This window comes from Natator depressus, chromosome 21 (assembly GCF_965152275.1).
Source record: "Natator depressus isolate rNatDep1 chromosome 21, rNatDep2.hap1, whole genome shotgun sequence".
NCBI classification, from domain to species: domain Eukaryota; kingdom Metazoa; phylum Chordata; order Testudines; family Cheloniidae; genus Natator; species Natator depressus.
The window spans coordinates 18085711-18102264 of record NC_134254.1 but is presented as its reverse complement, the minus strand read 5'-3'; the positions used below and the strand labels follow the sequence as shown (position 1 = coordinate 18102264).

General features: G+C 43.0%; 1 protein-coding gene across 6 annotated transcripts in view; it reads right to left on the bottom strand.

Annotated features, from left to right (window-relative positions):
- The window catches only part of KDM5B (lysine demethylase 5B), a 190687-nt gene that overhangs the window by 86092 nt on the left and 88041 nt on the right, over positions 1-16554 (bottom strand). For all 6 annotated transcript variants that reach the window (XM_074936220.1, XM_074936219.1, XM_074936218.1 and 3 more), the window contains one exon: positions 10797-10978. In XM_074936220.1, the coding sequence (XP_074792321.1) occupies positions 10797-10978 (182 nt within the window). The remainder of the gene's footprint in view (positions 1-10796; positions 10979-16554) is intronic.

Genomic DNA, 16554 nt, shown 5'->3' with positions numbered 1-16554 from the left:
CCTGTTCTGTTCATTCCCTGTGGGGCACCTGGCATTGGCCAGTTGGAAGACAGGATATTGGGGCTAGATGGACCTTTGGTCTGACTCAGTATGGCTGTTCTTATGTAACAGATACAAGCGTTCAAAAAGTATTCATGTTCTGTACTTGGAAAGAAGCGGGATGATATACTCGTATCAGATGAGAATGATGAATTACTTTCCAATCCATTAGTAAGGAAGGAGGATGTTAGATGCCATCCACTAGAGATGAACATTTTTAAAGTCAGCAGGCCCAAATGACTTGCTACCAAAAGTCCTAAAAGAGATGGCTGATGAGATCTCCAGCCACTGTTGTTAATTTTTAATAAATCTTGGACAATAGGGGAAATTCCAGGAAATTGGATGAGTGCTCATGCCAATATTCAAAATTCAAAAAAATTGATAAGATGCTCATATAAGATTCAATTGATGAAGTACTAAAGGATAGGAATATAATTAATGTCAGTTAACATGGTTTTATGGAACACAGGTGTTAATGAAAGAATTAAATCAGGTTTGTTTAAGATTACAAGTTTGGTCAATAAAGATATCTACATTGGATGTCAGACTTGTGTAAGACTTAGTTCCACATGACATGCTGATTAAAAAATTAACGCTATGCAATATCAGTAACTGACAGATCTCAAAAGGTAGTGGCATCAAATGGGGGTGTTTCTAGAGAGGCTGTAGGCCCAATGCCAGTCAACATTTTCATAAATGATCTGGAGGTAAATATAAAACCACTGCCAATAAAATCTGCAGGTAACAAATACAGGTGGAACGGTAAATGAGGAGATGGTCAGGGCAGTTATACATAGCAACCTGGATCACATAGGTCCTTTCAAACAAAATGTGTTTTAATATAGCCAAATGCAAAATTATGTGTCTGATACAAAATTACTCAAGATAGTTAGTTCCAAAGCAGGCTGTGAAGAGTTACAAAGGGATCTCACAAAACTGGGTGTCTGGGCAACAAAATGGTAGTTTAAATTCAACGTTGATAAATGCAAAATAATGCACATTAGAAAACATAATCCCAATTATACATATAAAATGATGGGGTCTAAATTAGCTGTTACCACTCAAGAAAGAGATCTTGGAGTCATCATAGACAGTTCTCTGAAAACATCTGCTCACTGTGCAGCAGCAGTCCAATAGGCTAACAGAATTTTAGGAACCATTAGGAAAGGGATAGATAAGAAGACAGAAAATATCATAATGCCACTATATAAATCTACGGTACACCCACACCTTGTATACTGCAAGCAATTCTGATTGTCTCATCTCATAAAAGATGCATTAGAATTGGAAAAAGTATAGAGAAAGGCAACAAAAGTGATGAGGGGGATGGAACAGCTTCCATATAGAGCAATGTAAAAGATTGGGATTGTTCAGCTTGGACAAGCGATTACTGAGGGGGGTATGATAAAAAAGTGTATAAAATCATGAATGGTGTGGAGAAAATGAATAAGGAAGTGTCATTTACCCCTTTACAGAACACATGAACCAGGGCTCACCCAATGAAATAAATAGGTGTAGTAGGAAGAGAGCCTGAAACATAAGCCCTTGTATCAGAGGCCTGGTATGAGGCAGGACCTGCTCACAGAATCTGGTAAGAACAGGGATGATACTGCAGAAATACAATAGGCAGTAAATAAACAAAACAAACAAAAGAAAATTCTTCTTCTCACATTGCACAGTCAATCCGTGGAACTTGTTGCCAGGGGATGTTGCAAAGGCCAAAACTATAATGGGGTTCAAAAAAGAATTAGATAAGTTCACAGAGCATAGGTCCATTAAAGCCTATTAGCCAAGATTGTCAGGGATGCAACCTAATGCTCAGGGTGTCCATAAACCTGATTGCTAGAAGCTGGGAAAGGGCAACAGGGTGGATCACTCAATAAAGTGCCCTGTTCTGTTCACTCCCTCTGAAGCATCTGGCACCTGACACTGTCAGAAGACAGGATATTGGGCTAGATGGATCATTGGTCTGATTCTTATGTTCTTCTTACCTTCTTAGGAACAAGGAAAACAAGCAATGCCTGCAGTCTGAGGGACTATGCTGGAAAGTATTTAGGGAGTCACATTGTGGACAAGCAACTTGAGATGAGTTTCCGTGTAACAATGTAGCAAAAAGGGCTAATGCTCTCCCTGACTATAAACAGGGGCGTACTGAGTACGTATCAAGTATCAGGGGTAACCATGTTAGTCTGTAGCCACAAAAAACAATGAGAAGCTCTGTGGCACCTTAAAGACTTACAGATTTATTTAGGCATAAGCTTTCATGGGTAAATTTTTAAATACTTAGTCTTTAAGGTGCCACCGGACACCTTGTTGTTTGAGTAGGTATGTCTCTATATTGCATTGGTGTCACCTATACTGGAATATTGCGTACAGCTCTAGTTGTCCACATTTTAAAAAGGATGTTAAAAAAATGATAATTTTTGCAACAGGAACTTGGTTAATCCTGTTGATGTATGAGGAAGAATGGAATTAAATTCCCTTTCCCATAGCCAAAGTGCTCAGAAGAATAAAAGATAAAATGTCACTAATCACAACAAATAAGATTCTGAACACTCAGAGAGAGAGCAGATATGCTGTTTAAGAAAGTGCCATTTCTACAGTCTCTTTAACCATACCACACTTTAAGGGATATAAATTGGCTTATGTGAAAACCTGTGAAAGTTTTTGACCACTATGGAAACAGACTTGGGGTAGGATGGAGGTGTGTAACACTGTGGTGCAGGCGGTGTGACCTAGTGGTCAGAACAGGAGTCAGACATACTGGTCTGATCAGAGCCAGAAGGTGGAACTGGAGTTGTGGTTGGGAGACAAGCAAATGGCTGGTGCCAGGAGTCAGAGCAGAACTGGAGTCATGGTCAGGAGGCAAGCCAGTGGTTAGAGCAGAACCAAAGTTGTGGTCAGGAGACAAGCAAGTTGGTCAGAGCCAGGGGTTAGGAGAAGAGTCTGGTGCTTGACCAGAAACAGGCACGGGTTTGGAGAAAGGTCCAGTAACGGAAAATGGTCTGGACCAGCTGCGGGCATGGAATGCATTGAGCATCCTCTGTGCTGCTGTTGCTACATGGCTTAAATGATGATCTGCTGGACGTCCAATCAGGGAGCACAGTCACTCTATGAGAGCTTATTGTGCCCAACCAAGCTCATTGGGTTGCCAGGTGGCTGTGCCTGCAGCCAATTGAGTTTCTGACAGTACCCCCACATGGGGTCCTCATCCCTGGCTTCTCAGGGTATCATTGGTGAAATTTCTGAAGGAGGTCAGGAGTGTGAACTTTATCTTCTGGCTCCCAAGATTACTCCTCTGGCCTGTACACTCCTTCCAGTCTATCAGATACTGGAGCTTTAACTGACCAATCTGGAATCAGTTCGCATTCTTCCTCTTCCTGGACTATTACTGGGGTTGGGTCTACCCAGTCAGGGAAGAGATTGTCGATGAACATCTTGAGGGAAACACAAAAGATGCAGTGAATCGTGAGAGATTCTGGGAGCTGAAGGCAACTATGTTTATTTGTTCAATGATCTGAAATGAACCCAGGCAATGGTGGTCAGTTTTCAAGTTCTGGGTCAAGACACACATTTTATTCCCTACAGCATGGCTAGGGCAGCTCATCTCTTTTGGTTAGCTAATAAGATCCTTTAGCAGCCAGTAAGTGCTCTTTGAGGTCCTCTCCAGGACCATGGTTGCTTGGATGACAGAGCCTTCTGGTAGGTCCGGATGAAACCAGAGTGAAAACTGAAATTCGCAAAGAAGGGAGTCTGCTGAGTAGAAGCCTGGGTTAAGTTGTTGTATGCCAAATCGTCCAAACACAGTAGTGGAAGCCAATCATCCCAATGGAAATTCAAAAAACAGCAGATACTGCTCCAAGTTTCAGAGTAGCAGCCGTGTTAGTCTGTATCCGCAAAAAGAAAAGAAGTACTTGTTAGTCTCTAAGGTGCCACAAGTACTCCTTTTCTTTTTGCTCCAAGTTTTGACTGATTCTTTCCATCTTGGCCATCTATCTGCGGATGGTAGGCTGTTGCGGTAAGGGGCCTGGTGCAGGATTGGAGAAATTCCTGCCAGAACAAAGAAATAAACTGAGGACTTCAATCCAAAATTATGCATGTCAGCATGCTGATACCAGAAGACATACTCCAGGAAGACTGGTGTGGTTTTCACAGACAGATGAAATGGTGCGGCAAGGACTCAAATGGGCCATCTTGGTTAGAACCACCACCACAGTCAGGATAACAGTGACCTTGAGAGCATAGTAATTTCACAATAAAATCCACAGAAAGAGCGAACCATGAACATGGCTATGTGGGATGGGGTTGAAGGAGGTCCAATGGCCTTGCCTGTGGTTTCTTCGTACAGGTGCAGAGTTCACATGACTGAACATAGTGTCTTAACATCTGTTTGTAGGGTTGACCACCAGCAGTACCTAGCAATCACGTTCCAGGTTTTACACTGACATAAATGACTCACCATGGGTAAGTCATGACACAGTCTTAGTACCTGAAGCCAGAAGTTGCCCTCAGGAATGCAGAGGTGATACCCACAATAGATGTGGTCTTGTTGCAGGCAAAACCTTGAGTCTGGGGAGGCGCTGGTGATTCTTAGAGACCTGCATATTGGCACCACAAACGGATCACCTCATAGCCGTTTCTTGCCCCTGATCTGGGGTATTAACTGTCCCACTTTAGTATCCAAGAGAAGGGGAGTGGAGAGGGAGGGACCTGGGCCCGCCCTCTACTCTGGGTCCCAGCCCAGGGGCCCTAGGGATAGCAGCAAACCACTTGAACTAGCGATTCCTTTCCCTGGGCTACTTCCCTCTCTGGCCCTTCAGCTTGTGGGGCTTCCTGCCCTCTCTCTGCTTGGGCCAGGTTTCTCCCAACCTCTTGTGTCTGTGGAGTCCCTCTGCTCTGCACAAGCCGGGTTTCCCTTTACCTAGGGTCTTGGTCTTCTGGCCCACCACAGCACTTCTCCAAACTCTCCTCTGCTTCCCTCCAAACTGCTCTCCTTCAAACTGCTCTCTGCTCCAACACCAAACCACTCTGCTTCAACTCCTCCAACTGTCTAATTGAAACAGGGTGTTTTTTTTTTTTAAATCCAGTGACTGGCTTCAGGTGCTCTAATTAATCTATAGCAACCTCTCTTCCCTCTACAGGGAATAAGGCTCTCATCATCCTGGGGCTTACATATCTCCCCTCTATCACCCTCCTGCTGGCCTCTGGCCATGCTGTATCACACCCGTTATATCGGAGGGCACCTTCCACTTGGCGATAGCAGTCATATTCCGAGGGTCCCTGACAACTGCCACTAGGGAGATGACAAGGCCCAGAAACACCCTGGTATCCTTGTCAAATTTGTATTTCTCAGGTTTTGTGTAAAGTTGATTTTGGCAAGGCTGATCAAGAACAGTGTGCACATGGTGGTCATGGAGCTCTTGGTTCTCCCAAATTAAATGGAAGTTCCCCAGTGCTAGTTCATCTTTGATAGTCACTGAGCCCCTGCCTAAAGTCGTCACTCAATCCAGTGGGTGCCTGTGGCCAGACATTGAAATTCAGCTAAATACTTAGCAGTGGACCGGGGTCCCTGCTTTAGGGCATGGGGAGCAGCTTCTGGGACTGATTAAAGAACCCACATAATTTTGCACGGTCCCCATCAAACTTACCTGCTAAGGGCACCTGGGGTTTACGGGATGAGGATGCAAGGATATGGGGAACAGGAGTCTGGGCTTGCTCCTGGGACTGAAGGACTGCATTCTGGTAATGTAGCATGGTGATCTTGTTACACAGATCATACAGGACTACAACAACATTAGAGAGGGTGAGTTGGGCTCCTACTAGGTGTCTCTATACTGTGAGATGATGTCCCATCTTATCTTTTAGGAGGATGCTCAAATTGTCACACACTGGGGTGTAGGTACTGCAAACTAATGGTCAGAATGGGAGTCGGGTCTAGAGATTGTAGCAGAACAGGAAGAGGGAACTGGAGTCATGAAGCCAGTGGTTACAACCAGCCGTCAGAGCCGAACCAGTCATGGTCAGGAGACAAGCCAGTGGTCAGAGCCAGGAGGTTTGGAGGAAAGTAGAGACTGGGCCTTGAGCAGGAACAGTTGCGGGTTGGCGCAAGGACCAGTACAGGAAGCAGGTCCAGTGCTGCTGCAGGCACAGAATGCATTGAACAGCCACTGTGCTGCTGTTGCTACAAGACTTGAATGATGATCTGCTGGCTTGTGTGCAATCAGCACAGTCACTTAGAGAAAGAAATTGGGCTCAGCCGCTCTCATTGGGTGCCAGGTAACTGCACTTGGAGCCAGCTGAGTTCCTGACAAGAGGACCATCTTGTCCTTGTGCAGTGAGTCATACAGACTTATAACCATCAGTGATTGCCACTCACCGCCCCTCCTGGCAGATGTGACAGCTATCAGAATGGCCATTTTGTTAGACAGGTGATCCAAGGACTAACGCTGCAGGGGCTCAAAAGGGGGAGAACAGAACTCCATGAGTTTCGTTAGTAGCAAAACTCAATTCCTAGAGAGGGACAAGCTATGTCATGGAAGAAAAGAGAGTAGTCAGGCCTTTAAGTAACCACAACGAGGGTGCTTGTGGGTAACACACTAATAAAGCATATAGGTGAACCTTTATGGGTGCTGTAGACACTATACATAAAGAGTTCTGGACTAAGTAGTTCAAAACTGCACAGATAAAATAGAAATCAGGTACAAATCCTCTATCCGTTGCACAGATAGCCCCTTCATTTCTGACCACATCATTTCACAGTGGCAGGCTTTCTGGACTAAATGAGATTCTCCTATGAAGGAGATTCTCTGACAAGGGGATAAAGCAGAACTTGTCCCACTTGATCTGAAGCCCTAGAGAGTGAAACAAATGTCACATCTAGTCCACTATGTTTTCTGAGTTATGCTGCTACTATGGCAAACATTGTGTAAATACCCAGAAGGAGCATGCTTTACCTTGATGGCTGCCACCTCCACCATATTCTGAGACCCTGGGATCCACTTTACACCACTGGGTATGTGTTATTCTGGTCCCAACGGACCAGGCCAGAGCAAGGGACCCAGGTGACATTGCCACGTCCACTGGCTTTGGCTGAATCCTGACCATTGCCTGGGATGTGAGAATTTGTCCTCTCCCTAGATCATTTATGTTCTTTTCCTATCCCTCTCTTTTTTCCTTCTAATAAGAGTTTAGCTTAGTCAGTCAAAATTGTATATTTTGCAACACTGCGGAGAGCCTGTGACCAAAGAGGCAACGAAAAGTGATACCCCAAACTGCACACTGCTGGTACAAGTTTGCCAGCTGTTGGAGTGGCTGATAAAACTGTGTGCTATGCCTGTGTTTTTCCAGCAGTGAGGATGCAAGTGAAAGTCAACACCAGAGATGAAAGCTGAATTTTCTAACTTTGCTGTTCTCTTCTTTCCCCTTTTACATGCATTTGTTTTGTTTTGTCTTCTAGGAAAAGGGACTGGACTTTAACAGCAGCAATAGTTCTAGCCCATCTTAACTTTTTCACTGTTTCCCAAAAAGGACAGTTATTACCATTGTTGATACCACCTAAAAAACTGTCAAATCCCTATAAAAAAATCACTCTACATCTAAAGAAAAAGGGAATGGGATTATGGTTAAAATAAAGGCCTTATTTAATATTTTGTATTTCAAATACTTTAACATTTCCCCTTCTTTTTCTGTATTTTTAATAAAAGGTTAAGAGACTATTTAATGGTGTGTTTACTACGGAAAATAAGTAGGCTGAGTTAAAACCAAGAAGGTCTCTGTGTCAACTCGAAAGCTCTCTCTCACCAACAGAAGTTGGTCCCATAAAAGTTATGACCTCACTCACAGTGTCCCCCCTAACATCCTGAGACCAACATGGTTACAACACTGCATACATTTAATATTGGGCAGTTTCAAGTCACCTTTCTCTGAGCCCTATATTCCATAAAAATTAATACAGGAGATCTCCGCCCTCTTAGATACTGCAGGTGAAATAGATGGCATTATTCAGATGTCTCTGGCTGGGATAGGGAGTCCTTCACTTAGAGGGGGAGTGATCCTGTCTTTGGCCTTAACCTCCAGTTTCCAGTTGCAAGGTCTGGGCCATCCTACTGAGCAGCCCCTGAAATTGCAGAAATTTGTCCAGAGGACAAGCTACCGAGGAATCTATATTTTTATCCAGCAAAGTAGCTTCAGTGATAACACCTCCTGTAGGTATCCCTTGATCATCAGAAGTCATTTCCTCATACCCTGAAGCCTCACCTCCAATGAACTGTGAACAAGGCTGAGGAAGGACAGGTTTCTGGTGCTGGAAGTGGAGGCTGGGCCATGACATAGCAAATTACTCTAAAGTGGATTACACACAGCTAAACACATCAACTATTTAAAATAAAGGCTAGAAAAATGTCTACAAGTGAAGACAGGACAGAGTGGTTTCTAATGTTCTCCACTGCAAAGCAGAAGGAAGCAAGGCAGTTGGAACTACATTTCTTAATATGGGTTCTGAAAGCAAACACTAATGTCAGGATGGGGAACTATTCTGGAAAGCAGTGACTCTCTGAAAAGGACTTGGGGAAAATGGTGGTTAGCTAAATTAAAATGAGCTCCTTTTGCAAAACTGTGGCTAAGAGGGGTAGATACGATTCTTGGACATACCAACAGAGGAAGACTGAGTAGGACTGTGGTATTATCTTTGCATGCAGCACTGGTGAGACCATGACTGGAATTATATTTCCAGTTATGTCCACATTTTTAAAAAAGGAAGTTGAAAAACTGGAAAGGGTTCAGGTAAGTCCCAGATGACTGGAAAAAGGTTAATGTAGTGCCAATCTTTAAAAAAGGGAAGAAGGAGGATCCTGGGAACTACAGGCCAGTCAGCCTCACCTCAGTCTGTGGAAAAATCATGGAGCAGGTCCTCAAGGAATCAATCCTGAAGCACTTACACGAGAGGAAAGTGATCAGGAACAGTCAGCATGGATTCACCAAGGGAAGGTCATGCCTGACTAATCTAATTGCCTTCTATGATGAGATTACTGATTCTGTGGATGAAGGGAAAGCAGTGGATGTATTGTTTCTTGACTTTAGCAAAGCTTTTGACACGGTCTCCCACAGTATTCTTGTCAGCAAGTTAAAGAAGTATGGGCTGGATGAATGGACTATAAGGTGGGTAGAAAGTTGGCTAGATTGTCGGGCTCAACGGCTCCATGTCTAGCTGGCAGCCGGTGTCAAGTGGAGTGCCCCAGGGATCGGTCCTGGGGCCGGTTTTGTTCAATATCTTCATAAATGACCTGGAGGATGGTGTGGATTGCACTCTCAGCAAATTTGCGGATGATACTAAACTGGGAGGAGTGGTAGATACGGTGGAGGGCAGGGATAGGATACAGAGGGACCTAGACAAATTGGAGGATTGGGCCAAAAGAAACCTGATGAGGTTCAATAAGGATAAGTGCAGGGTCCTGCACTTAGGACGGAAGAACCCAATGCACAGCTACAGACTAGGGACCGAATGGCTAGGCAGCAGTTCTGCGGAAAAGGACCTAGGGGTGACAGTGGACGAGAAGCTGGATATGAGTCAGCAGTGTGCCCTTGTTGCCAAGAAGGCCAATGGCATTTTGGGATGTATAAGTAGGGGCATAGCGAGCAGATCGAGGGACGTGATCGTTCCCCTCTATTCGACATTGGTGAGGCCTCATCTGGAGTACTGTGTCCAGTTTTGGGCCCCACACTACAAGAAGGACGTGGATAAATTGGAGAGAGTCCAGCGAAGGGTAACAAAAATGATTAGGGGTCTGGAACACATGACGTATGAGGAGAGGCTGAGGGAACTGGGATTGTTTAGTCTGCAGAAGAGAAGAATGAGGGGGGATTTGATAGCTGCTTTCAACTACCTGAGAGGTGGTTCCAGAGAGGATGGTTCTAGACTATTCTCAGTGGTAGAAGAGAAGAGGACAGGACAGGACAAGGACTAATGGTCTCAAGTTGCAGTGGGGAGGTTTAGGTTGGATATTAGGAAAAACTTTTTCACCAGGAGGGTGGTGAAACACTGGAATGCGTTACCTAGGGAGGTGGTAGAATCTCCTTCCTTAGAAGTTTTTAAGGTCAGGCTTGACAAAGCCCTGGGTGGGATGATTTGATTGGGGATTGGTCCTGCTTTGAGCAGGGGGTTGGACTAGATGACATCCTGAGGTCCCTTCCAACCCTGATATTCTATGATTCTAAGAGCTAGAAGAATCAGTCGAGGTGTGGAAAATGTGCCCCACAGCGAGAAATTTAAGACATTCATCTATTTTGTGGGTATGAAGAATGTCTCCCTTCAACATTGCGTTGATTAAAGAGCTGACTTGATGATAATCAACAACTACTTATGTGGAGAGAAGATTTCTAATAGCACAAAACTCAACCTATCAGACAAAATAATACAAAGATCCAATAGCTGTAAATTACAGCTAGACATATTTAAACTGGAAATTAAGTACAAGTTTTAACACTGAGGATAAGCAACCTTTGGAACAACTTAGCAAGAGATGTCTTTACATCAAGATTGGATGTCTTTAAAAGATAGACTCTAGCTCAACCACAAGTTACTGAGTTTGATGCAGGATTTCGCTGGTTGAAATTCTATGGCACGTATTATGCGGGGGGTGAGATTAGAGTACCATAAGAGTTCCTTCAGCCTTAAAAATCTATGCACTTACAACCTGGACTTAGTCCCTACAAATCAGTGGGGGCTTTGGGGTTATTTCCCCCTCCTCTCCAAAACTCACCAATGCAGATAGTTAATGGAATAGCTCCAGTGGTCCTCAATATGCCAGCAAAATGAAGAAAAGCACATTCCTACATAGAGCCAGGGCAATTTCATTCCACATATATCTGCAGTGATGTGAGCAAGTACAGACTGCTCCATCACAGGCATGTTGTTCAAATTCCAGCCACTATCAAGATATTCCTAAAAGTGGAACAGAAAAAAAGAGTCACTGGTCTAAGCCACATCAAGTAAACAACAAAAATGGAAGTAACTTACCTGTTCAGGTTTCAGAGTAACAGCCGTGTTAGTCTGTATTCGCAAAAAGAAAAGGAGTACTTGTGGCACCTTAGAGACTAACCAATTTATTTGAGCATAAGCTTCCGTGAGCTACAGCTCACTTCATCGGATGCATATTGTGGAAACTGCAGAAGACATTATATACACAGAGACCATGAAACAATACCTCCTCCCACCCCACTCTCCTGCTGGTAATAGCTTATCTAAAGTGATCACTCTCCTTACAATGTGTATGATAATCAAGTTGGGCCAGTTCCAGCACCTGGAAATGAAAACCTGGATTTGTGCTGGAACTGGCCCAACTTGATTATCATACACATTGTAAGGAGAGTGATCACTTTAGATAAGCTATTACCAGCAGGAGAGTGGGGTGGGAGGAGGTATTGTTTCATGGTCTCTGTGTATATAATGTCTTCTGCAGTTTCCACAATATGCATCCGATGAAGTGAGCTGTAGCTCACGGAAGCTTATGCTCAAATCAATTGGTTAGTCTCTAAGGTGCCACAAGTACTCCTTTTCTTCTTACCTGTTCAGTAACTGAAGTTTTTCGAGATGTGTTATTTATGTGTGTTCTACTGGAGATTGGAAGGCTTTGGCCAGCAGTGTCCATTGAGGCTATGCAGGGAGCAGGTGCAATCAAGCCCTCCTGTGCTTGAGGATATATAGGGTGTGGAGCAACCAACCACCCTCAGTTCCTTCACCACTATCCAATCCAAGTATTAGACTCAGCAGTTGTGGGGAAATGAGGGTATGTTATGGAACACATACAGACACACATCCAAAGAGGTCGAGTTACTGAACAGGTAAGTAACTTCCATTTCTTCTTTGAGTGCTTGTCTATGTGTGTGCCATATCTGGTGTCTCCCAAGCAGTATCCATAAAAGAGGGGGTGGGAAATACTGCAAATCTCATTGAACAGGGATTTTAATACATCCTTGTCAAAATCGAGCATCTGGACGTGCCGCCTCCACAACAGAGTAATGTTTTGTGAAGGTACATTCATTACCACAGGAGGCAGCCCTACAAATAGCAATTAAAGGAACACCTCTAAACGAGGCTGCCTGTGCCTTGGTTGAATGTGCTCTGATGTTCCCAGGGAGCTGTAAATTGACCGTATCATAACTTTATACAACCTGACACCCATCTAGAAATTCTCTGGGTTGCAACTACCCGAGAACCTTAGATCTTTCAGCAACAGGGGGAAAAAAAAACAGCCTTCAGGATGATCCAAATTATTTTATCCTTTCAGCTAAAAGGGCAAGACCCATAAGGACATCTAATGTGTGCACTGCAGCTTTACCCTTGGTTGACTGTGTTTCACAAAGGATACTGGTAAATATAGCAATTGATTTAAACGAAAATCAGACAGCACCTTAAGAAGGAATTTAGGGTGCAGTCCGAGAATAATCTTGAGTTTGTGAAAAATCGTAGACTACACCCTGCAATAAGTGCTTGCAACTCAAATCACATTATGTGAGAAATGTAATAGCCATAAAAAATGCTGTTTTCAGGGACAAATGCAACAAGGAACAAGAAACCAATGGTTTGAAAGACCTGTTATTACAACAGTGAGATCCCAAAAGGAGTAGGCTGCTGCCTAAGGGGGGAAATTCTAACAAGTCCTTAAAAAAAATTCACCAAAGGATGAGAAAAGAGACTGTATAATCCTAAACTGGACAACAATGAGCCAAAGCAGCATTCAAATTGACATGCAGAGAATTAACTGAAAGACCTGAAGTTTCAAGAATATTAGAAATTGTCATTTCCATTGAAGAAAGATTGCACTGTGTTTACACACTCAGACTTCAAGGACAGAAGGGACCATCATGATCATCTAGTTTGACCTGCACAGTGCGGCCACAGAACCTCAATCACCCACTCCTGTAATAAACTCATAATCTCTGACTCATCTACTGAAGTCCTCAAATCTTGATTTAAAGACTTCAAGTTACAGAGAATCCACCATTCACTCTAGTGCAAACCAGCAACTGACCCATGCCCCACATTGCAGAGGAAAGCCAAAAAAAAAAAAAAAACCAAGGTCTCTGCCAATCTGACCTGGGGGAAAATTCCTTCCCAACCTCAAATATGGCAATCAGTTATATATATGCGCATATAGGCAAGACTCACTACACAGACAGCTGGCAAATAATTCTCTGTAGTAACTCAGAACCTTCATCTAGTTTCCATCTGCAACCATTGGAGATATTTCCCAATAGCAGTCATGTCTTGGCCATGTGCCATTGTAGGCAATCTCAATCATACTATTACCTGCATAAATTTATCAAGGTCAGTCTTGAAACAAGTTGATGGTTTTTTGACACACTTCTCCCCTTGGAAGGCTATTCGAGAACTTCACTCCTCCAATGGTAAGAAACCTTTGTCCAATTTCAAACCTAAACTTAATAATGGTCAGTTTATATCCATTTGCCCTTCTGCCAACATTGGCCCTTAACTTAAATAACTCCTCTCCCTCCCACCCTGGTGTTTATCCCTCATACGTATTTATAGAGAACAATCATAATTCCCCTCATCCTTTGTTTTGTTAGGCTAAACGAGCCAAGCCCCTAAGTCTCTTCTCATAAAAGTAGGTTCTCCATTCCTTTGATCATCCTAGGAGCCCTTCTCTGTACCTGTTCCAGTTTGAATTCATCTTTCTTAAACATAGGAGACCAGAACTGTACACAGTATTCCAGATGAGGTTTCACAAGTGCCTTGTATAATGGTAATGACACTTCCCTATCTCTACTGGAAATACCTCATCTGATGCATCTTAGTTTTGCATTAATCTTTTTCATGGCCGTATCACATTGGCAGCTCATAGTCATCCTATGATTCACCCAAGTATTTCTCCTCTGTCTCTTCCAACTCATATGCCCCCACCTTATAGTAAATATTCTTGATGTTAATCCCCAAGTGCATGACTGTGCAATATTAATTTCATCCCATTTCTATTACTCCAGTTTTCAAGGTGATCAAAATCTTGTGTGATATTCCGGTTCTCTTCTGTATTGGCAATATTTCCCAACTTTGTGTCATCTGCAAATTTTATTACCACACTCCCACTTTTTGTGCCAAGGTCACTAATGAAAATGTTCAGTAAGATTGGTCCCAAGACTGATCCTTTAGGAACTCCATTTGTAATCTCCCTCCACTCTGACAGTCCACCTTTCAGCATGACCTGTTGCAGTCTCCCCTTTAACCGGTTATTACCTACCTTTCAATTCTCATATTAATTCCCATTTTATGAAATTTGACTAATAATATCCCATGTGGAACTGTATCAAATGCAGTAGTTCTAATCTACCTGCATTTCAGTAAAGCATTTTTTTGTATAGAAAACTGGTTATCTTCTCAAAGAAAGATAAGTCTGGTCTTGCACAATCTACCTTTTGTAAAACCAGGTTGTATTTTATCCCAATTACTGTTTACCTCTATGTCCTTAACAGCTCTCTCTTTCAAAATATTTTCATAGATTCATAGACATTAAGGTCAGAAGGGACCATTATGATCATCTAGTCTGACCTCCTGCACAATGCAGGCCACAGAATCTCACCCACCCACTCCTGTGATAAACCTCTCACCTATGTCTGAGCTACTGAAGTCCTCAAATCGTGGTTTAAAGACTTCAAGGAGCAGAGAATCCTCCAGCAAGTAACCCGTGCCCCATGCTACAGAGGAAGGCAAAAAACCTCAAGGGCCTCTTCCAATCTGCCCTGAAGGAAAATTCCTTCCCGACCCCAAATATGGTGATCAGCTGAACCCTGAGCATGTGGGCAAGATTCACCAGCCAGATACCCAGGAAAAAATTCTCTGTAGTAACTCTGATCCCACCCCATCAAACATCCCATCGCAGGCCATTGGGCCTATTTACCATGAATATTTAAAGATCAATTAATTGACAAAATCATATTATCCCATCATACCATCTCCTCCATAAACTTATCAAGTTTAATCTTAAAGCCAGATAGGTCTTTTGCCCCCACTGCTTCCCTTGGAAGGCTATTCCAAAACTTCACTCCTCTGATGGTTAGAAACCTTCATCTAATTTCAAGTCTAAACTTCCCGATGGCCAGTTTATATCCATTTGTTCTTGTGTCCACATTGGTACTGAGCTTAAATAATTCCTCGCCCTCTCCGGTATTTATCCCTCTGATATATTTATAGAGAGCAATCATATCTCCCCTCAACCTTCTTTTGGTTAGGCTAAACAAGCCAAGCTCCTTGAGTCTCCTTTCATAAGACAGCTTTTCCATTCCTCGGATCATCCTAGTAGCACTTCTCTGTACCTGTTCCAGTTTGAATTCATCCTTCTTAAACATGGGAGACCAGAACTGCACACAGTATTCCAGGTGAGGTCTCACCAGTGCCTTGTATAACAGTACTAACAGCTCCTTATCTCTACTGGAAATACCTCGCCTAATGCATCCCAAGACCACATTAGCTTTTTCACAGCCATATCACATTGGCTGCTCATAGTCATCCTGTGATCAACCAATACTCCAAGGTCCTTCTCCTCCTCCATTACTTCTAATTGATGCATCCCCAGCTCATAATTAAAATTCTTGTTATTAATCCCTAAATGCATGACCTTACACTTCTCACTATTAAATTTCATCCTATTACCATTACTCCAGTTTACAAGGTCATCCAGATCTTCCTATATGATATCCTTGTCCTTCTCTGTATTGGCAATACCTCCCAGCTTTGTATCATCTGCAAACTTTATTAGCACACTCCCACTTTTTGTGCTGAGGTCAGTAATAAAAAGATTAAATAAGACTGGTCCCAAAACCGATCCCTGAGGAACTCCATTAGTAACCTCCCTCCAGCCTGACAGTTCACCTTTAAGTATGACCCACTGTAGTCTCCCTTTTAACCAATTCCTTATCCACCTTTCAATTTTCATATTGATCCCCATCTTTTCCAATTTAACTAATAATTCCCCATGTGGCACAGTATCAAACGCCTTACTGAAATCTAGGTAAATTAGATCCACTGCGTTTCCTTTGTCTAAAAAATCTGTTACTGTCTCAAAGAAGGAGATCAGGTTGGTTTGGCACGATCTACCTTTTGTAAAACCATGTTGTATTTTGTCCCATTTACCATTGATCTCAATGTCCTTAACTATTTTTCCTTCAAAATTTTTTCCAAGACCTTGCATACTACAGATGTCAAACTAACAGGCTTGTAGTTACCCGGATCACATTTTTTTCCTTTCTTAAAAATAGGAATTATGTTAGTAATTCTCCAATCATACGGTACAACCCCTGAGTTTACAGATTCATTAAAAATTCTTGCTAATGGGCTTGCAACTTCATGTGCCAATTCCTTTAATATTCGTGGATGAAGATTATCTGGGCCCCCCGATTTAGTCCCATTAAGCTGTTCGAGTTTCGCTTCTACCTCAGATATGGTAATATCTACCTCCATATCCTCATTCCCATTTGTCATGCTACCATTATCCCGAAGATCCTCAT